Source organism: Gossypium raimondii, chromosome 8, assembly GCF_025698545.1.
Source record: "Gossypium raimondii isolate GPD5lz chromosome 8, ASM2569854v1, whole genome shotgun sequence".
In the NCBI taxonomy this organism is placed as follows: Eukaryota; Viridiplantae; Streptophyta; class Magnoliopsida; order Malvales; family Malvaceae; genus Gossypium; species Gossypium raimondii.
This window is the reverse complement of record NC_068572.1, coordinates 48,422,940-48,445,417: the sequence shown is the minus strand read 5'-3', so window position 1 is coordinate 48,445,417 and position 22,478 is coordinate 48,422,940. Positions and strand designations below refer to the sequence as shown.

The window sequence follows — 22,478 nt, the reverse complement described above, 5'->3', positions numbered from 1 at the left end:
CATCATCCAAGAGGCCATCATGTATTCTTTTCCGCAACTCATACACTCTTTCATCCTCTTCTATTTATTATTTAACTAATTTATTTATATTAATTAAAATACAATTTATTTTTAATTTAATATTTAAAACTTTCAGAAAAATTAATGACACGTAGAAAATATTTGAAAGTAAAAGCATAGAAAAATATATGTTAAAAATGAAACAAAATTAAAATACTATTATTTAAAATAATTTTAAAGTTTATTGGGTATATGATTGATTGTTTTTAATTTATATATTAAATAATTTCTTATATAATTGTAAAAGAGATAATATTAATTTCAATATATTAAAATTATCAGAGAAAAAAAATTTAAAAAAAATTTAAAGCTTAGCAACGTTAATCGGAAAACGCCGCAAAAGGTTAAAGCTATAGTGGCATTTTTATTATAAACGTCGCAAAAAGGAAGCAATAGCGGCGTTTGCACCAAAAATGTCGCGAATATGTATTAAAATTTTACAAAATCGTTTTTAGCGATTTTTTAGTGGCGTTTAGGCTAAAACGTCGCAAAGGTTATTCATTAGTGGCGTCTTTTATAAACGCCGCGAATTTTAATTAAAGTCGGCTTAAACGGCGTCATTTTGTTAGACCCGAAATTCCTTTAGTTTTTCCCCCAAATTAGATTTCCCCAATTTCTTTTCCCCAATTTCCCAACTTCTGATCAAAATCCCTAAACTATTCTTCCCCAATTTCTTTTCCTCAATTTCCCAACTTCCCAAATCCCTTTCTGATCGAAATCCCCAATTTCCCACATCCCTTTATTTCTTCCCCAATCCCTCCAAATTATTAAAATCAGTTAACGTTTAGTTTGAGCCTAATTTTTGGCTGGAAATTCTTCGCCTGTTTCTCTCCACCTCGCTTCAAAAGGTAAAACATTCTATTCTTTTTTTTCCCTTAATCGTTTAACATTATTTTTGTTGATTAAAACTCTTTCCTTTAGGTTACATGTCACTTTCCCCCTTGTCTCTTCCATATTTTTGAAATTAGGGTTTATGAAATTGGTATGGCTTCCAATTTATTTTCATTATTATATGGATAGTTTCGTCGTTTGCTGGTATTTCAGTTAATTAGTGATTAATCTCAGATTTTTTAGAATGAATTGTATTGCGATGTTTCATGTTTAGCATGATTAGTAAGGATTTATTTACTTTGTTTGTTCATGCTTCTCAAAGCTTGAATCTATTTTCTAGTATGTTACATGTTTTTTCCCGGCTTGTAAGTTGGCTTTTTCCCTCTCCTTGTGTTTGAAACTATTATATTCTACTTGTCTTTTGATGTCGAATAATAGGGGAAAATGCACCAAATTACCGTTATTATATGGGAGGCTGCTGTATATATTATGTTAGTAATATGCTCAGCTTATGAATATGTCTAATGCCTTTATTATCATATAGGACTTTTTCTTATTTCATACTTAAGAAATTAAGAAATGGAGCATGTTTGTTTGGAAAATTGGGAGTATTCACTCACAATAATCCCCAATAACAGGTTGGAAAACGAATGGAAAAGGAAGAAGCAAATGAGAATGAAAAGAAGAATATTTATAATACCATTAGTTCACTCTTTTTGTAATTAGTTATTCCATGAAATTGACATTCTTTTTAATCCCTTTTGTTCCTTCTTTCATTTGAACTAGTTGTAGAACCTGTGATCTGCAACTGATTTTATTATCTGATTAATGTTGGAACTTTTTACTGACCCCAGGGTCTTCTTTAATCATCTGAATAGAGATGTCTGTCTGTATGCATGCTCAGATTTGTGGAAACTGTTTTTATTGTGATTTCCTGCTTCAGCTTGTCTGATTCTTCATTGTATTTTGCTATTTATTTCTTTCTTTTTAATATTGATGAAGAGCAAAAGGGAAAACAAAACTAGAGGTTTGGTATATGAATCCATCGATTCCCCTAACATGAGAATCTCCTCCAAATACACCATAAAAAACTTCACGGGAGATTGAGTGTTTATATGTGTGTGAAGGATGACGCCCTTGTGTTGTTTGTTTTGGCCATTGTGCTAATATAGTAGCTTACCTGGTGATTTCTAATTTCTTTAGGTGGAGATATCCCTTTAACTGCTACCTTGATGAAAGGGTTCTTGAGAATCCCTGTCTTCTATGTATTATTCTTTGAATTTTAAAATTCATTTCCACAGTGTCCACCAGCTTTGGAAGAGAATGAGTCTTTAACACCTCATGATGTATTATTGCAGGATTTTGGTTTAGAGAAACATTTAGGGTCCGTTTGTTTGCCAGTAAAATGTTTTCCGTAAAATGATTTTTGGAAAATGTTTTATTTTTCTGTAAAATGATTTACTGGAAAATATTTTCGGCGTTTGGATGAATTGTAAAATATTTTCTCATTGTTATGATTTCTTGAAAATATTTTCGGAAAAGTTATTTTACATATATTAATATATATTAATAAATTTATATTTTAAATTATTTTTACATATATTGCAATGATTTATTTATTTATAAATAAATCAAATTAAATATATAATAATACTCAATTATTAAGCTAGAATATTAACCGTCATAAATTGAAAACAACCAAAGTCAAATAAATTATTTACAATTGTGTTATAAAAAATAAAAATAAGGATTGAATAATTATAAATTAGCTTCCAAACCACAATTAATACTAGAAATTAATAATATTATCCAAATGCATAATTAGTAGTACATCACATAATAACAACATTGTCCAAGTGCATAATTAATATTACACCACATTAAAAAAAGTATCAATATTTTCAACCTTGACAAGTTGCATTGGCTCAATGTTGAATAAGATCAAGAAGGCAAATCTGTTGACAAGTTGCAGTACTACCTCAATATCTCAATTCATGCACAAACATAAATCAAGCATTCATTGGAGGAAATTGAAGCACTTGAAAAGCTTACTTGCTCCGCCTTTTTCTATTATAGGTAAAACTCCAAACATAATGGCATTTCCAAATATCTACCATCAATTCTCTATTGACACTCTGTTTTGGTTAACATATGTTACGTTGTATTAAACTTGCAAGTAAAAAGCACAACAAATACCAATGACATATGTAAGCAAATGCAGTGAGTATTAAGACCAATGCTGAAAACTAAACAATGAAGTTGAATGAAGTCCACCACTGATCTTATGAATTAAAATCAGCCAATAACAAGTCAACTGCCTAAAAGAATTTAATTTTATGGATGCAACAATAATAATGGATCACAATCAACCATATATGACACTGAATGGTCCTATACAGATTATGACACAAGTTGATAGTCTAATAGTTGCCTCCCTTTTGATCATTTTGCACCACTCAACATATCCCATGAAATAAAAGTAGAACAAAAAAGTAAAGTCATGATTTGGATTCTAATAGAGTTCAAAAAATTATAGATATCATATGTTGTCGAGAATTTAAACGGGTTGAATTGAAATTGGTGTCAAAGCAAGAATGGTGGATACATTTTTAGTTCAACTAGTGCAGCAAAAGCATTAAAAGTGCCTTAAGTGCATTAATGCAAATCCTATGAGTTTCAAACTTGCAGAATTACTAGTTCTGCTTGACATGGTAAATAATCATAGTAAATACAACCAATATAAGTGCTATGAATTTGAAACATGCAGAGAGCTTTAAGCACCAACCTGTTTGAAGAAATGGACGTGCCTCTTACTCGCAGCAAAACTCCGGGAAGTCGCTGGTTCGAACTTAAACGTGGCCTACTTAAACTACTTACAAAAACTGGTTGTTGTATGACAAAGCCAAATTCATTATAGCATTTCTCTGAAAGACACTCAAAATATTCATTACTGAAGAAGAGGTACTAGCAACACTAGCTCAATGCACTTAACTGTTAAGTAATTTCCCCAAAGTAAAAGCAAATCACAAAGTAATGCAATATCAAGCAATCTTATCTATCTATATACATATTATATGTTATTGGATGAAATTTACAGCAATTTAGCTTAGGGCTCAGAACTCAAATAAAAATAATCGAGAAAATTTTACATTACATACTACTTTTGTTCATAAACGAATACAAAACCCAAACCACATGAATGTCGATCAAAACAATTTTAATTCAAGAAAATTTTTGATTGGTTTGTTTCTCAAGCAAAAAGTCTATATATGAGCTACTAACAATTTTTAATATTCAAGAAATAAAAGATCAAAACAATTTTAATTCAAAAAAATTAAAAGGGAAAGCTTCCCTTAGTGAAGAAGTGGGGGTCGAGTAGTGTTGGGAAGAAGAGGATGAGTTTTCATCCTTTTTTCCGATTTTTGGAAAATACCAAAATATCAATAACCGCATTTCATTAACCCATTTTAAGCTGTAAACTCATAAAATTCCTCCATGCATGGTTTTAAAAACGGACCCTAACCCCATTTCATTGATCCATTAGCAATTTAGAAATTTCGAAAATTGATCATCATATCGGACTGAACAGAAAGCGAAATTTAGAAATAATTGAGCCAAAAAAAAACTTAAAGCATATGGGTGACTCTACGGAACTGATCTATGGAGCAGAAAGATGAAGAAGGAAGACGAAGCTGAGAGACAGAGATAGCGAGGTAGAGATGAGGAGAAGAGGCGGAGGCTTTGAGGAAGGGAGAACCACTGCTTAGAAGAGAAGGGAAAATGTCTTACGGCTTAGAAATCGGTAAGACATTTTTTGAAAATTGGCTTTGATTTTACCCGTGTTTTGGAGTTCATTTTCCAAATGGAAAATGTTTTCCGCCAAACAAACGCTGGAAAAGTTGGAAATGATTTTTCGGAAAATCAATTCCGTCAATCAAACAGATCCTTAAGTTTGGGTTTGGAGATATGTAGTTATCAACAATAGTTGGCAAATAACATTGTCCCAGTGCAGGTTGCAGTTCATTCGAAGGTGCGTTATCCTTTTTAATACTTGGTACAAGCTAGAATTAATGGTTTTTTTTTTTTCATTACTGTTTTCTTTAATCTTCGACCACTGTCACATAAGGAGCTTTTAAATTTCAGCTTAGTTAATGCTTGAAAAAGAGGTGATGCGTATGTACCTAGCATGAGTAAGCCTAAGACTCGGCTTAAGGGTAATTTAATTTTAATATTGGTGATATGAATGGTTGGTGATATGAATGCATTTTAATTTTAATATTTTGAATTTCTATGAATTTTTTATATTTTTATATTTTAAATTATTTGCTAATGAAACATATAATACTATGTTAAATTTTATTTTATAATTTTATTTTTAAAATTTTTAATTTTATAATTTTAAATTTAGCTAAAATAATAAGGAATAAATTGACAAAAATATAAATATGAAGATCTAAATTTACTATTATATATTATTATTTCTTCGCGTTGAGGAACAAAAGTTTACTCATTTGAGATAAATTAATTACTAAAATGAAAGTAATTGTTTTCTTAAAATAATTTATATTAATTATTATCTCATGATAATAGCTAAGTAAAAATTACAAATTAGAAGAGGAAGATGATAACTTGAGTTCTAACTTTTAGATTTTAATTGTGTTATTAATTTATTATTTTAAATACTAAATTTAAATTCATTCATTTTTATATTTAGTTTTAAAGTTAAAATTTTCATAAAAATTTAATTTAAATAATATTTTTATTTATCCTTAAAAGTATATAGTTTAAAGTTCAAATTTCAAAATAAAACATAATATATAATATTTATCATAGAAATAAATATTATTTAATTAAAATAAATTTTTAAAGGAAAATAATATATATCATATATCATATCATAATGATATATATTATAACTCCTATTTATTAGTTAGGAAGAGGTTATAAATACTTATGTAAAATATATATATATATATATATATATATATATATATAATTAAAAGTGAGGATGCACTTATTTTACCTTTTAAAAATTTTCTCATGTTTTTTATGTGTATATTAAACTGACATGTTATAGAATGCCAGTCTTAATTACAGTCTTATATTAAATTAAAGCATAAAATGGTTAGAAAACTCAGTTTATCCCATGGCAATAAAATTGACAATTGCAAAAGTAATACTAAATCTAAATCATTAGTTCATGTTACTATGTAATAAATTATGACAAGAAAATAACTATACTAGTACTACCAAATTCATATTATTTTTAAAGGAAAATAATTAAAATAAATATATATCATATCATAACTTACATAGTACATAAATATATATCATATCATAACTTACATAAAACTTTGGATCAAAATATATAAAATTATAGAAATTTGGGCAACACCGTTGTTTTTCCATACTATTAATTATACTTATAAATAAACAACTTACGAATTAGTTTACACCCATTAGATACTTGATACTTGATATGTATTATCTATTTTAGTACAACGACATGATTTAAATCAATTTAGAACACTTAAGTAACTATAATTTATTGTCAACTTTAGGCTTCAAGAACTACGAAATGGATAAGAGTTGGATGAATTTGTCAAGGGTAAGCAACGACTATTGAAATGGAGTACAAACTTTTCTAAATTTTGCATTTCAAAATGCAAGCCAAGAGAATATGATTCTTTGCCCGTGTAAAAAGTGTGGCAACATCAATTGGCATATTCGTGAAGTTGCCTACGAACATCTAATTGTTGATGGCTTTATTCTGGGGTATAAAAAATGGATTTTCCATGGAGAGTGTAAACCTCATAGAACCTCTTCAACGATTAACCCGGCATATCCTTATAATGTTTACCATCAGTCTTTTAGAGAAGATGACATAGAAGGTATGTTGCGGGATGCATTTAATATGTCCAGTCATGGTTTACAATCGTTTCCACTAAAATTATTGCATTCGATGATTGTGATATTGGTGGAAATATTTTTACTGAAACGGGAAGAAGTGTACCTGATGAAGAGTCAAATGGAGAAGCGGCGAAGTTCTACAAGTTACTTAATGAAATGAATGAAGAACTTTATGAGGGATCAAAATTTTCAAAAATGTCCTTCTGCATTCGTCTTTTTCACTTAAAATGTTTTGGAGGGTGGATCGAAAACTCTTTGACACTGCTGTTAGAGTTTTTGAGAGATATGTTTCCGTTTGCAAAAATCCCTCATTCATGCAAAGATATGAAGAAACTGATAAAAGATTTAGGCCTTAGGTATGACAAAATTCATAGTTGCCCAAATGACTGCATGTTGTATTGGAGTGATCGGAAAAACCAACAGTCTTGTCATGTTTGCAGTAAATCTCGTTGGATGAATAGAAATACAGAAGATGTGAATGAGGATGAAGGTGAGGGATAGTAAAGAAAGAAGTCAATAAAGATTTTTCGATATTTTCCACTAATACCAAGGCTTCAAAAGCTTTTCATGTCAAAGACAACCGAGTTTATGAGGTGGCATCATAATCAACGAACTGATGATGGATTATTAAGGCATCCTGCGGATTCTTTAGCTTGGATATCATTTGATAGTAAATTTCCAAGCTTTGCAAGCGATCCTCGGAATGTGAGGCTTGGACTAGCATCTAATAGATTTAATCCTTTTAAAATCATGAGTACTTCATACAATACTTGGCCTATAATGCTTGTTCCTTACAATTTTCCTTCGTGGATTTGCATGAAGCAATCTTCTTTTATCTTATCTATGATTATCCCTGGAGAGAAAGGTCCCAGAAATAATATTGACATTTATATGCAGCCACTTATTGAAAAGTTGAAACAGTTATGGGTGGGTATTGAAACATATGATGTCTTGAGAAAAGAGAACTTTTATTTACGTACAGCTTTGTTGTGTGGACTATTAATGATTTTCCAGCTTATGCCAATTTATCTGGTTCGAGTACCAAAGGAGTTATGCTTGTCCTTGTTATGCGGCGCAAACATGTTCGAAGTGGTTATATTATGATAAGAAGTTCTTTTATATGGGGCATCCTTGGTGGTTAGATAAAAATCATAAATTTAGATTTCAGAGGACTCTATTTGATGGTACTGAAGAGTTCAGAGAAGCTCCTGAGTAGACCACTAGATCTGAAATCTTGTTCATGTTAAAAGATATCAATTTCAACTATGGGAAGATGAATCAATCACCCAACACGCAAACAAAGAGCAGATCGAGGGAGGCGTATGTTGGCGATGTTGACTGACAGATTGATGATATATCTATTGAAGAGGATGATCCTAATGACGCAGACGTGTGGAAAAAAGTATTTTTTTAGTTGCCTTATTGGGAGCATCACATTTTGCGACACAATCTTGATGTCATGCATATTGAAAAGAATGTTTGCGAAAACATCATTGGGACAATTTTGAATGTCGATAGAAAATCGAAAGACAATCTTTAAAGTCGACTTGATCTAGTTGACATAGGAATTCGGCGTGATCTTTATCCCCAAGTACTTCTGAATGGAAAATATCAGTTGTCGCCTTCTATTTTTGTAATGTCGAAGAAAGAAAAAGAAGTGTTCTGCACGGTGTTGAAGGATATAAAGGTCCCAGATGTGTATGCGTCAAATATATCTCGATGTGTGAGTCTTAAAGATCGAATACTATATTCCTTAAAATCACATGATTATCACATCTTGATGCAAGATTTACTATCAGTTTCTTTACGGTGTTGTACTTCAAAAAAGGTGACGTCTTGTATAATTGAACTATCCAATATAATGAAAGCTATTTGTGGCAAAGTTTTGATTGTGGAAGAAATTGAGAAAGTATAAGATCGAGCTGCCTTGACTTTATGCAATTTGGAAAAGATCTATCCACTTTTCTTCTTCACGATTATGGTGCATTTGCTAATCCATCTCCCTCATGAAGCAAAAATTGGTAGACTGATTTTCTATCGGTGGATGTATCCTATAGAGAAGTGTTAATTTATTTGTAAAGTTTTTATTCATTCATAAATATATCTTTAGTTACAACTTTTGGTAATGTTTTATATCATGTTTAGGTTTCTATTCAAATTGAAGTCTTATTGTCGTAATAAGCGCTATCCAGAAGGATCAATTGCTGAAGGTTACTTTGCAGAGGAGTGTATGACTTTCTAGTGTAGATATTTAGAAGATGTTGAGACAAGACTGAATAGACCAAGTAGAAATGCTGGGCTCACTAATCATAACTTAGCTGAAACTTATCTATTTCGAAGTTATAGAGAACCAATCGGTAAAGTTGAAATTGCACACTTAGATGATAGATCTTGGGTACAAGCACATCGATATGTTCTTTTTCACCATGATTCAATTAAACCATTACGCCAGTAAGTTTTAGAATTTGATCTTGATCTTTTTAATTTGTTTATCTTCTAACCAAGTAATCCACTTTTTAACATAATGAGTACAAACAAGTCTTAAGATCTCGTTCACGCTCCCAAAGATTACAACTTCGAGAGATTCATAAGTTATTCACAGAATCTTTTCATGAATGGTTAAGGCAAATGGTATGCAACTGAAGCTTTCATTGACAAATAATAATGTTTTCGTATAACATTTATAATTAATCAATTTACTTTCGATGCAATAGGTTTGGAGTGGAAAGGATGTAAATGACGAAGTTAAATGGCTTTCCCAAGGTCCGAATAGACTAGTAAAAAGATATAGTGCCTTCATCATCAATGGATTCAAGTTTCATACAAAATCTCACGAAAGATTGAGGAAGACTCAAAATTATGGAATCGTTGTTAATTCTTCAATTACAAGTTATGCTAGTGCTAGGGACAGTAATCCTGTTGAGGAAAATATTGAGTATTACGAACTTCTTACTGACATTATTAAGTTGGATTACTATGACAAACTAAAGGTTGTCTTATTTCGATGTGATTCGGCTGATGTTAATATTGCTCACAGAATTAAAAAAGATCAATTTGGTTTTACAATGGTGAACTTCTCTCGATTAACTCGCTATTTGGATTGTCAAATAGACACCTAGTGATCTTCTAACAGTCAAGCCTCGACCATTCATTGAGATTGCGGCTTCTTTCTTTTTCTTTTGATTTTCAATTTCTTGATTTTGATTTCTTTTTGTTTGGTTTTGATATTTGTAGGTTTCTACTTTGGATTTTTATTCTTTTTTTTCTTGATTTATATTTGCTTAGATGTGGGTTTTTGTTTGAATCAGGTCTAAGGATTGGAGGATTCTAATCAAAACCTTAAAGCACTAATATCAAATCAATCAAGTCCTATCGTCAATCTCATAATTTAAAACACGTAGTTTACATTGCATACAAGTGTGTGCCTATCACATGAACTGCTTGAATCTAACGTGTTAAATAAAAATAGTCCTCATAAATCTTAATGGCATTATCATTTTTAAAATGCTAAACCAAAACTACTCATACAGTAGGTACACAAGTGCTTACAATTTGATAATGTTAAAATCCATTAACTTAAGTTAATTGTGATTATGGCTTGATTAATTAAGTTTAATTAGATTAATTTTGATTTATTAAAGTTAACCTAAGTATAAATAGTTGAATAGTGGAAATTGTTGTCATCTTTCTTTCTTCTTCCATAGAAACCACCTAAAGAAAACCTAAGAAGCCATTTTTCTTGAGCTCAAGCTTTCGGTCCTCAATTGTAAGTTGATTTCAAGTCATTTTCTTGTAATTTTTATGTTTTTGAGGTCATGAAAGCTTGATTTAGCTAGCCCATGTACCAATTTGTAAAAATTTTAAATTTTCTAAAAGTTCCATTGATGATATCTTAAATAAATTGGTGTTAAATTGATGGCTTTTAAGTTTAGATATGAAAAAGGACTAAAGTGTAAAGTGTAAATTGTAAATTGTTAGTTCTGTCCAAAAGGACCAAAGTGAAAATTTGAATATTTGATGTGAAATTTCTATAATTATAGATAGTAGAGGTTCCTAAAAGGATTTAGTTGAGATCGTTTTTGAAACCGAATCTCAAAATTGTAAGTTATAGCAATTTCAGTTTTGGGGACTAAATTGAATAAAATGCAAAACTTTAGGAGAATTTGAAAATGAAATTGGACAGATTCGTGCATATGATAGGATGTTATAAAATGTTTGGAATTAATAAATTGAACCGAATTATTGTAAAGATCGAGAATTGAACCAAATTGAAGATAATCGGGAAAAATGCAAAATTGTTGATTAGTCCTTAAAGACTTGTTTGTTTGTTGTTTTGCCATGCAAGTTCATATGGAACTTACTATTTTATTTCATGTTATAATTGAATTGTAATTATTTTGATTATTAGTTCATATAAATATGAATTTAGTGATTTTGGCATCAATTGGATTAAATTGCAAAGTATGAAAAATATGATATTTATGAATAGGTATAAGATACCAAAATGGAAATGGAATGTTTATAAGTTTGATATGACATGTATATGTTGTTACGGGGATTGAAATGATACGATTATAGTAATAATACCCGTGTGAACTTAGTAAAGGATTAAGATACGTATGGCATGTCATTAGCTTTAAATATGGAAACGAATAATGATTTACATGGTTAAATGAAATATAACATTTGTTACGGATTTTCGATTTATATTTATCATTAGATTAGCTTGGATTGGTAACCTCGATACGATGTCAGGTTGTCTAAGCAAATTCATAAATGTCAGTTTGTGTGAGCAATATAGTCTCGTTTATCCGAGTTAATTTACTAAGGTTCTCTCGGGAAAAACCTTAATTTAATGAAAATGAAATTGTTGAAATGGCTTGAATTGATAATAACATGTGTATGTGCATGGAAATCATGTATTTAAAACACAAATGTATGTTTAAAAATAACATACAATAAATAATGAAATATATGGTCTGTAACTAATTAATAATAACACATAAAATATGTGAGACATTAAAATGGACAAAAAAATAGATTAAATTAAGGGTGAGCATTCGATCGAGTCAAGTTGAATCGAGCTAGTTGAGTTGACGAATCCTATTTTAACAACCGAACTCAATTTCAAATTTTTTTCCAATCAAATCGAGTCAAAAAATTTTGAGTCATATCGAGTCGAGTTAACGAATCCTATTATTTATACTCAATGTTGCGTTTACATGGACCGATTATTTAACTAGTAGACGAAGTACAAGATTATTTAACTACATAAACAATATAATTGTTTTGCCTTTTAACTTAATGGGTAAACATTTATCAAAACGACGTAGTTTTGCCTTTTCTTATTCGGATTTCGAATAACTCAAATTGTGTAATTCATATTCGAGTTAAATCAAAAAATTTGATTTTTTATTTGATTTAATCTGAATAACTCGATTAACTCAAATAACTTGAATTATTTAATTCAAAATTTAATTTTTTATTGAGCTTTTGAATCGAATCGGATTTTGCTCACCCTATATTAAATTGTGAGTAAATTAAAATTTAAACATATAAATGCATCAAGTTAAGAATACTAAATGAATACAACTGTTTATCATGGTGTTGTCATCAATATTGAGTCGGTGTCAAGTTAACTTATGACACTAACTCAATCAACAACATTATTAATATGTACAAATATAGAACAATTATATTTATTAAAGCTTCATATAGAATAGAAAATTGTTTTAGTGCAAATGATAAATGAAAATGTTATATATATATATATATATATATATATATATATATATGATGTATTGGGTCCAAATCTCATTATGAATAATTTTTATTAATTTATGAAAATATAAAAGACAAAAACATTCATATAATCATATAATTTACTTTTGAAAATAATATATATATTTATTTATAGTTAACTAGTGCCATCCTTAGTTCAACTAGTTTATAAGAATATGAAAAAATAACACATTTAATTAAATTTTATTTTTATAAAAGTTAATAAATTTCCCTTAGCCAACCAGATGGAATTGAAGATTTGATATTTCAGTGGTTCTATATAACCAAAGAATTAACTAAAGTTAAAAAAAAAAAAATCAAAAACTGGTGGAACCAATCGAATATACTTTTGGATTTTATTTGGGTTTTGTAACCTTTGGGCTTCCCAAATTTTGAGGCCCAATTTTTTTAACTTTGTAACCGGTCCCTATCTTCAAGCTAAAAAAATTGAATCCTAATTTTGGATTTATTATATTTTTTGTTTTGTTTTAATTTTTAAATTTATAAATTCATATAATTTAAAATTTAGTCTCAGGAATTTAATTTTTTATCTTTGTTAACACGATTAAAATTATTTTGATAAATTTAAGTTCATTACAAGTCATATTTTTAGTTACATGACTATCAAGTAAGTATTTTTTTTACAAACCAACAAATTAAACAAAAAATTACTTTTAATTCTTTAAAATTTAATTATAATCCCATTGGATAGAGAACACTTTCATGCTCACATCTACAATATAAACATGTGACAATTTCTTCAATATTTTTATTAAAAATTAATCTTAATCTCACATTGACTAGATAGCTCACTTAAGAGTAGTGGTGATTATAATATAATACTAATACCACTCACATAGTTCACTTCTTTGCTATTTATAAATATGAATGGTGGTGATTATAATACAATACTAATACTAAGATTCTATAGCAGTACTTTGATTTTGCAAATAAATTATGGTGATTCTAATAGAGTGCACTTAAAGTCTACAAATGGTTATTTTGTATTTAAAAATTAAAAAATTAATAAGACATGTGGTAAAATTTTAACCCTACTTAACCACTCGTGTATCAAATAATTACCTTATAAAAATATAAATTAATTAAATGTATCTTTTAATTTAAATACAATAAACCCATACATCTCTAATTAACAACATTATTAATTAAAAGCACATGGACTGTTTTATAATTATAATCAATATTACCATTTATACATATTAAATTATTCAAGTTTACCTATTAGATAATTTATTATTAAATTCAAATTTTGATAGATTTTCGTAACTTTTAGGATTATAATTAATTTATACACTATGTAATCTCATGCATGCAGATTAAAAATAGTACATATATTCTATGGTGAAAGAAACTCTTTGTATTATATCCTACATTGCATTTTAGTCCCTTTATTTAAAAATGGGCAAATTAACCCTTATACGTTAGATGAGAGGACAAAACAATCCATCCGTCAAATTTTGGTGTTTATACATAAGGTATAATAACAAATTAGCTCCCAACCTTTACACATTTATTCAATTTGACCCTACTATTTTATTGAAAGTAACATAGAAAATTTTGAAACTAATAAGACTAAAATTTAAAATTTAAAATTTAAAATCAATTAAGTCTTTTAAAATTTAAAATTATTAAAAATCATAAAAAATTTATAAAAAAATTAAAAATTATATAAATTTTATTAAAAGATAACGATACCGTTCCTTATAAGATTTTAAAAAAATTTTGAACGTATTCTTCTAAATTTTTATGTATCTCACTCTGATTTGGAAGCTACGCTTGCGAAGCTTGAGACATTTTAGATCCCTCTGTTTTGCAAATTGCATTTGTTTAAGTTTGCATGGTTTTGGGCGAACGCCTACTTCCTTTATTCAAAAAATAATATATAAATCTAAAACAAATTATAAATTTATAAAAATATATAAATATAAAAATTAGAAATTTATAATATATATATATATATATAAATAGATAAAATTGCTAAAAGAACCACATTTAAATTCATTCTGCATTTTATACTTTCCTATTAAGCTACATGTTATTTTTTATTTTTATTTTCTGAATTTCAAAATAATAACATTAAAAACTAAAATATATAAAATTAATAAAAAAGTTGCATCTTGAATGAGTCTAGGTTGGTTCTTGATATGAAAAATATATATACTTTTTGACCTTTTAGCCTTATTAGTTTTAAAAGTTTTAATTTACTTCCAATAAAAGAGTAGGGGTTAAATTGAATAAACATGTAAAGGTTGAGGGCTAAATTTGTTATTATACCTTATATATAAACAACAAATCTGAACGAAGGGGTCATTTTTCCCACTAATCTAATACATAAGAACTAATTTATCTATTTTTTCAGTAAAGAGATTAAAATGCAATCTAGAGTATAGCAAAAGAGTTTTGTGGTCTAGATAAATGGATGGATGTGGATTGTGCAATACTGCGTCAAGATGCATATAAAGGCAAGCCCATGTTTGTGTGGAGGAGTTACAGCTATTTATGTTTTGGACTTTATAAGAGATAAAGTGACCTTGGATTCCTTAATAGAGTGGTTAAATGTAGGAAAGGAAGATACTTCCCCGCCAATTAGAGCTAATTTATATCTTGCCAATCTTGAGACGCCTAAAACAGAGCATCCATACCCCTCCCAGTATATTACTTCAATCGTGTTCCTAAAGCCATAACTTAAAGAAGAAAAATCCTCTGAATGTTGACATTGATTGATGATCAGGCACTCCCAACCAAATGGCCCCAAAATCAAAGTTCTCAACTAGTCGGGAACGAGCAACCAATCCACTGGTGTGGTGTGGTGCTATCATCTGCACCATCTTGACCATAGCAGTCATCATCGGAGGCATCGTTACCTTCATAGGATACTTAGTTATACATCCCAGGGTGCTGTACGTCAGCGTCATGGATGCTCACCTTGACCATATCCAGATTGATTATGAGGGTATTCTGGAAATTCAGGTAACCATACTAATTCGAGCCCAGAATGGGAACGAAAAGGCGCATGCAAGCTTCTCGGATTCGAGTTACAGCCTAAGCTTGAATAGGGAAGTGGTAGCGCAGCTGGTAGCACCACCCTTTGAAGTAGGTAAGAACAGTTCGGTTGATTTTAATTATGTAGTGCCATCTTCACCCATACCCTTAAGACCAGATCAAGTAGAGGATGTGGACGCGGGTTTGAAGAAAGATTTGATTATATTCGATTTGAAAGGCAGTAGCAGGGTGAGATGGCGAATAGGGAGCCTGGGTTCAGTTAGGTACTTGTGTCGTCTCGACTGCCAGTTGCGTTTCCATCCTTTGAATGGAACTTACATTCCCTCGCGCTGTAGTTCCAAGGCCAAATAATTTCCTCTTTTCTGTTTTTTTTTTTTTTTTGTTCTATATACATACATCTACATTCAATAATGAAGCCTTTCCATTTTCTTTTGTATGCTCTGTTCTGTAAATGCACCAAAGCATCGACAACAGTTGTTCAACCTCTTCGTACCCAAGTTGCCTTTTGTTTTCATCATCATCATCATCATCATCGTCATCATTATTTATTGGTAGGGACAACAAGGATTTCAGGCACTAGCTTAAAGCCCAAAAGCAGCCAAGTAAATGCAATGCAATAAACTAGAGTTGATCATGGCCAGGCAGGGCCCAAACAAAATTCTAAGCCTGTTTTTTAGGCCCAGGCCTAACCCGGTCTGAAATATGGGATTAAAAAATTGTCTAAGCCCGGCCCAAAATAAAATTGCTAAACCCGACCTGGCCCAACCCATATTAAATTTTTTAGCTTATTTTATTAAATAAAAAAATTAAAATATAATAAATCAAATACATTTAAAAACATAAAAACAAATATTAAAACAAGAAACAAATAAAAAATGATACTAAAACAATTCTTAAAACAATACACAAATTGAAAATATAATAAAAAGTGATTATATTAAAATTGAAACAAGTTAGAACTAAAATAATTTAATAATAAAACAAAAGTTCTACAATATCGAAATAATATTAAAAACGACAACATACAACATAATAAATAGCTGCAAAAGAACAATAAAACACCACAAAAAGTAGCACAAAACAACACCAAAACAGCATCAAAACAGCACCAAACAGCACAAAAAACAGCATCACCAACAACAACAAAACAGCACCAAAAACCTACAAAATATAATCAACCAACCAGAATATCTATATATTAACAAATCAACATATTTAATTTTATAACAAACTATAAATTGTAAGCTAAATTAAATTGTCAACAATTAAAAAGGAAGGTAACCTAAAAAACAACCTAAGAAACATCATCCTCACCATCTTCATCGTCATCATCATTCTTGCAACCAATTTCTAACATGAAATAAGAATAAATAATTAAATAATCAAAATGATAAAAAAATAATATAAAATTACAACAATAAAACGAGAATAATAATTACCCGTTGAAAATCCCTTAGCTCGTATCCAATCATCAAAGCAAACAACGGCTTGAACCGTTTTTAGCTTAAGTGAACTCCTCAAAGGTGTGATAACTTTCTTACCCATGTTAAAAGCCGATTTTGAAGCTACAGTCGATATTAGAATTGCCAAAAGATCACAAGTCAATAATGAAAGCTCATTATATTGAACTGAACTTTTGCTCCAATAATCCAAAACATCTATTTGACTATTCAACTCAAGCTCCGGTTCTTCCAAATAAATGTCCAACTGTGACTTTTCACTATTAGTACTAGATTCATTTCAATACCATTTATAATCATCACTTTCATCAAAACCTCCCCAAAATCAACACTATTAACATTGTGTTGATGCAAACTAGAATCAATAGGATCTTTATCCGAAACATTAGAACTCCCAGCCAAAGAGGAAGACGTGAATTGGATTTCTTAACATACTCATCAAACAAGAGTCTAAGATTGTTAAGAATGATTTCAACAAAATCCGAAGAATGAATACCATAGATTGTAGTATAGTAATACTGCACATAATTCAACTTGTAACGAGGATCTAAAATTACAGCACATGACAATATCAACAAATACTCAGCCCAATATTTATTAAATTTCTCTTGCATTTGCTTAAACATTGGAGTTAAAAAAGAATAAGGACCTTTAACGGTATCAAGCAATACCTTGTAAACCTTCCAAACCCCTCTAAAATAAAGATTAGCCGTTGGATAATTAGAACCAGAGAAAACACAAGTCACATCATAAAAGACTTTCAAAAATTTGCAAAGAATAGCAACATTTCTCCACTCCTCATTAGAAAGTGCAAACATTTGATAATCTTTATCCCGTTGGCCCCAATAATCTAGCACATATTTATAATAAAGAGAAGATTCAAGCATCAAATAAGTAGAATTCCATCACACACACACATCTTGATGCAAATTTTTGGTCACATTCAAATGAAAACTTTTGTCGGCCACATAATAAAATCTTTTCCTACGAATTCTCGACTTTTTTATGTACTTAATTCAATTTTGAATATTACCAACAACATCATCAGCAAGTTCCAAACCAGCTTTAATTATAATATTCAATATCTAACGTGAAAAAAAATCACCATCACACAAAATAGCTTGGTTTGCACGAAAATGATTTTTAAGACAAAAAACCATAACATCATTATAAGAAGCATTATCCAAAGTGATGCTAAAAATTTTCTTGTCTATACCCTATTGAGATAAACATAAAACAAGTTCATCCACTATGTGCAAACCATCATACGGAGGAAATAAAGCTCTAAACCTTATGATTCTCTTTGTAGCTTCCAGTCTTTGTAAATCCAATGAGTAGTAATGCAAATATATTCATCATTAGTATGCTTCGAGTTCCAATTATTAGAAATTAGACAAATTAAACCAGGTGCTTTAGCCAACTCTTCTTTAACATGATCTCTATATTTTGCATAATACATTAGGACATCCCTAGCAACTGTATGTCTACTTATATTCTTAAAATTAGAACTAGCGATTTTCATCATGTATCTAAATTTCGATTCTTCAACTATCCTAAATGAATGCTTGCCACACACAAGAAAAGTAAAAACAGCTCGACGGCACTCATCAGCATCAAACTTGTAGTTTTTTTATAGATGGACCACCTCCTAATGATGATTGAGCGGCTATGGTGTATTGAGTGATGTCATTATTAACTTATTTTCAAACAATGATTTAGATGACGTCTTAAATGAGAGGTTCCACTAGAAGATTTAGCAGAAAAGATACTCTTACAGTGATTACATTGTGCCTTCAATTCATTTTTGTTCTTTGCATTCAAGCTTTGTCATTTCATCCCACACTTTTGAAGTGGTAGACTTTTGACGTTTGAGAGGTCTTTCATACTCATTAAACCCATCATCTACAGATATAGGAGTGTTCGAACTAGCCATAAAAACTGAAGTCCTGAAATCCAAATAAACCAAAAGATTATATAATTGTTCAACAATTGTATATAATATATGAATTATTCTATATTATTATTTACTATCATAAAATGTTAACCCAAATTAGTCCAAATTATTCCTGAAGAAAAGGGAAGATACAGAATTTAAGTAATTTTTAGAGCAGGAAACATGGCACAAACTCTTTAGGATTAATGTTGGAAATTCTAAGGCACAACTTGAATAATAATAATAATAGAAAATATGAATGGTTTAAAACAAACCATAATAATTTGATTGTTTCTTGACAAACACGGCTTCTATATACATTCTATCATTATTACTCACAAGTCAAACAGAATTTGTTCAGTTTTCAGCAATTTAAAGCACCATTTTTAAAACTCCGAACCATTTTCATGAAACATCAGATCTACTTCAACATTCAAATATTCATTTTTTTTTATATTTATAATTGATTCACAGATTCCTAATAAAAGTAAATAAAATTATCTTTATGATTTGAATTCATTACGTAGATTTTTGAAGTAAACATATAATGTCGTTAGGCCAAGAAGCTAAGTTCCAAATCTCATATATATTTTTAATTGAGTTTATGATTATATAATTTTTATACAATATTTATAATTATTTATAATTTAACCATATCCCTTAAATAAGAGGATATATACAATTCAATGCATTAACAATAATGTTAATATCAATCAAGCTAAAACTTAATTTGTTTATATACTTTTTAATAAAACATTAAATTTATGGTTTTAATGATTAATTAGAATTTAAATTCAACTAATAAGGCTTTAGTTTATTAACAAGGTCAAACTCCATATTCAAGACTCACAATTTATAAATATGTGAACTCTCTTCTAAATTTATTTTTTAATTAATTAATTAAACTTGAATTAATAATTAAATTTAACAAAAAATTTAATAAAAATGGAATTTGGATAATTAGAAGAAAATGATTGAAACAATGCAACTTAGAGTTTCTAAAACATGGTTGTGCATTCACAGTCTGCAGCATTAGACCATTGCTCTTTGATCAAGACATACAAGCCTACCACCAATGTTTTCAAAGGAATCCCAGCGATAGACTTGAGGGACCCTGAAGCAAAGACCCTCATAGTTAAGGCTTGTGAGGAATATGGCTTCTTTAAGCTAGTCAATCATGGTGTTCCAATGGAATTCTTAGAATGTTTAAATGTGTATATCACTATAGATATTGAAAGAAAATAATCTTGATTTGAGTTTTGGACAAAAAATTCTGTGAAGGAAGTTAACAAAAGTTTGTCCAAAATATTATTTTTGTTATTTCCCAAAATCCCAAAATGTGTTTTTTAAGCACAATCTCAAACTACCGGGTCTACTTAAATTTTAAAATATAAAGATTATGAGCTCCTTAACAAATTGCTTTGCTCTAAGTTTCTTGGCAACCAAACAGATAGGTAAACCATAAACAATGTAAGAGAGAAACAACAATATACATATATAAAAAGGCAGCGAAAAATATACCCTAACGTATCGACCCGACGGATCTTTCTCAGCAAAATCAAAATTGACATCCAAATGCAATGACGGAGTCCATATATTCTTCCACCGATTTCCAATAATCCAATTTCATATGGTTGTTTGTACCTTGAATCGAATTTCTAATGAATTTCATACCAATCCCATATTCTCCCCCCATAATGCTACTCGCATTTTAATTTTATTCCCCCAAAAGTTTTCACGAAATTTGTGAAATTTCAAGGCAGCAAAAAATCCTTAAAAAAACACTTGAAATTTTGGAGACAAAGAGATTGAAAAGAAGAAGTGGCAGAGGCTAAAGAAGCAAAAAAACGCAACTTAGTTGTGGCCGATCATTATTAACTTACATACTTGAATGGTCATTAAATTTAAGAGTTCCACTTTAGGTTTTCGAATTAGAACCAGATGGACGACCAACCATTTTATTTTATTTTACTTTACTAGATTTCTAGTAAGTACAGCAAACCCTAACCGCATACAAAGGAATCCTACACAAAAACAGAGTGAATAAAGCAGGGGAACATAAAACAAAATCAAAACTTTCCTTCATTTTCTCGATGACCAAACAAAAAGAAAGTGAAAATGATATTTCTTACCTGAGTTAGTTGAGGAAATCAGGTGGGCGCCGGCGACAGAGGAAGCAGGTGGGAGGTGGAGATGAATGTGGTGACTGGTGACTGGTGAGCAACGCTGACAGACAACACTGATGGATGGGTAGAGGTGGTGGTGAGTTAGGGATTTTGATTCTGGAATTGGGAATAAGAGGAGGAATGCACCAAAGTGAAAGTGAAATTAGAAAAGTAAAGTTATAAATTTAAAATGATTAAAAATAAAATAAAATATTTATTATATAATTCGAGCCGAGCCAGGCCCAGGCTAAAAAAATCTTACCCGAGGCCCAGCTCGTTTTTTAAATGGGGCTCATTTTTTTTTCAAGCCCATTTTTCGGACCTATATTTTTGTTCGAACCCTCCCATTTTTTAGGTAGGCCTTCAGCCCGACCCATGATCAGGTCTACAATAAGCAAAAGACAAATAAACAAAGGTAATGTAGGGTTGGGGTGACAGTGGAACCTTGCTTTTCTTTCTGTTGTCTTAGCCTCTCTGTTCTTATCCATGTTGTCTGATCTAATCGATGCTATTATGTGTTTCTTTTTATCTTTAATTAGGTATGTTTCTTAGGTAACACTAGATTGAATGCTTATATGTAAGACAATCAACTCCAGAAAAACAAATAAAATCAATGTGAAATTCTTGTTCATCCTCATGTGAGACTGAAGAGAGATGATATTAACAGCTTTGTAACAGAGAGTGGGTAGTCCGATTCAATTATGTTTACAAAGTTGCTAATGATTTTTAAATAAAAAAATTTTACACATCTAGCTCTGGAAATTTGCAGATTCTTAGTAAACCACCTGGATAATGTTTCTTATAGTAATGCCAATGTTGACTGATTTGTAGTTTTGTAGGGCTCAGCCCCTCACCTTTTGACTTCAAAAAGAAAGAAAGAATTTCAGTAGATAGTTTAAAAATGATCAAATTTAAAAGAAAAAAACAAATGATTTATTGTGAAATTATATATTATCAAAGACTTGAAAATTAAATTTACTTGATTTCATTTTTAGTATCATTTTACTAATAAAGGCCCATTTATTTACGGAAATAGGTCACTTTATTTATTATTTATCGGAATGCGCCTAAAATATAAAAACGCGTCCATGTAGGAGCTTTTTAAGGGGAAATTCCATAAAAGTGTGTCTTTGGGGGAGCACTTTTGCCATGTCAGCAAAAAACACACTGACGTGGATGCGCTTGGCTGACATGAAAAAAACACTCCTTCAAGGACGCGCTTTAGCCCGTGTTTTTCTAGGGTTAGGACTATTTGCATGTTTAGTGCCTAGGGTTTACGGGTTTTAGTGGTTTAGAATTTTGTTAAAATAATTT

General features: G+C 29.9%; 1 protein-coding gene and 2 long non-coding RNA genes across 5 annotated transcripts; 2 read left to right on the top strand and 1 right to left on the bottom strand.

Annotated features, from left to right (window-relative positions):
• The first annotated feature begins 622 nt into the window (after positions 1 to 622).
• LOC105791823 (uncharacterized) lies at positions 623 to 1,806 on the top strand. Its single transcript, XR_001133111.2, has 2 exons — positions 623 to 908; positions 1,436 to 1,806. It is a non-coding gene; the product is annotated as an uncharacterized LOC105791823 (long non-coding RNA).
• Positions 1,807 to 15,200: 13,394 nt separating this feature from the next.
• Positions 15,201 to 15,957, top strand: LOC105791821 (uncharacterized). The gene has a single exon (XM_012620063.2). The coding sequence runs from the start codon at positions 15,349 to 15,351 to the stop codon at positions 15,955 to 15,957; it is 609 nt and encodes a 202-aa protein (XP_012475517.1). The 5' UTR covers positions 15,201 to 15,348.
• Positions 15,958 to 16,516: 559 nt separating this feature from the next.
• Positions 16,517 to 21,332, bottom strand: LOC105791822 (uncharacterized). Of its 3 annotated transcripts, none has more exons than XR_001133109.2 (4): positions 21,132 to 21,332; positions 17,046 to 19,012; positions 16,901 to 16,956; positions 16,517 to 16,767 (listed from the first exon to the last, which is right to left on the bottom strand). It is a non-coding gene; the product is annotated as an uncharacterized LOC105791822 (long non-coding RNA). The 3 variants fall into 3 exon arrangements; XR_008198867.1 differs by having other exon boundaries at positions 16,921 to 16,956; XR_001133108.2 differs by lacking the exon at positions 16,517 to 16,767 and having other exon boundaries at positions 16,778 to 16,956; positions 21,132 to 21,331.
• Positions 21,333 to 22,478: the final 1,146 nt, after the last annotated feature.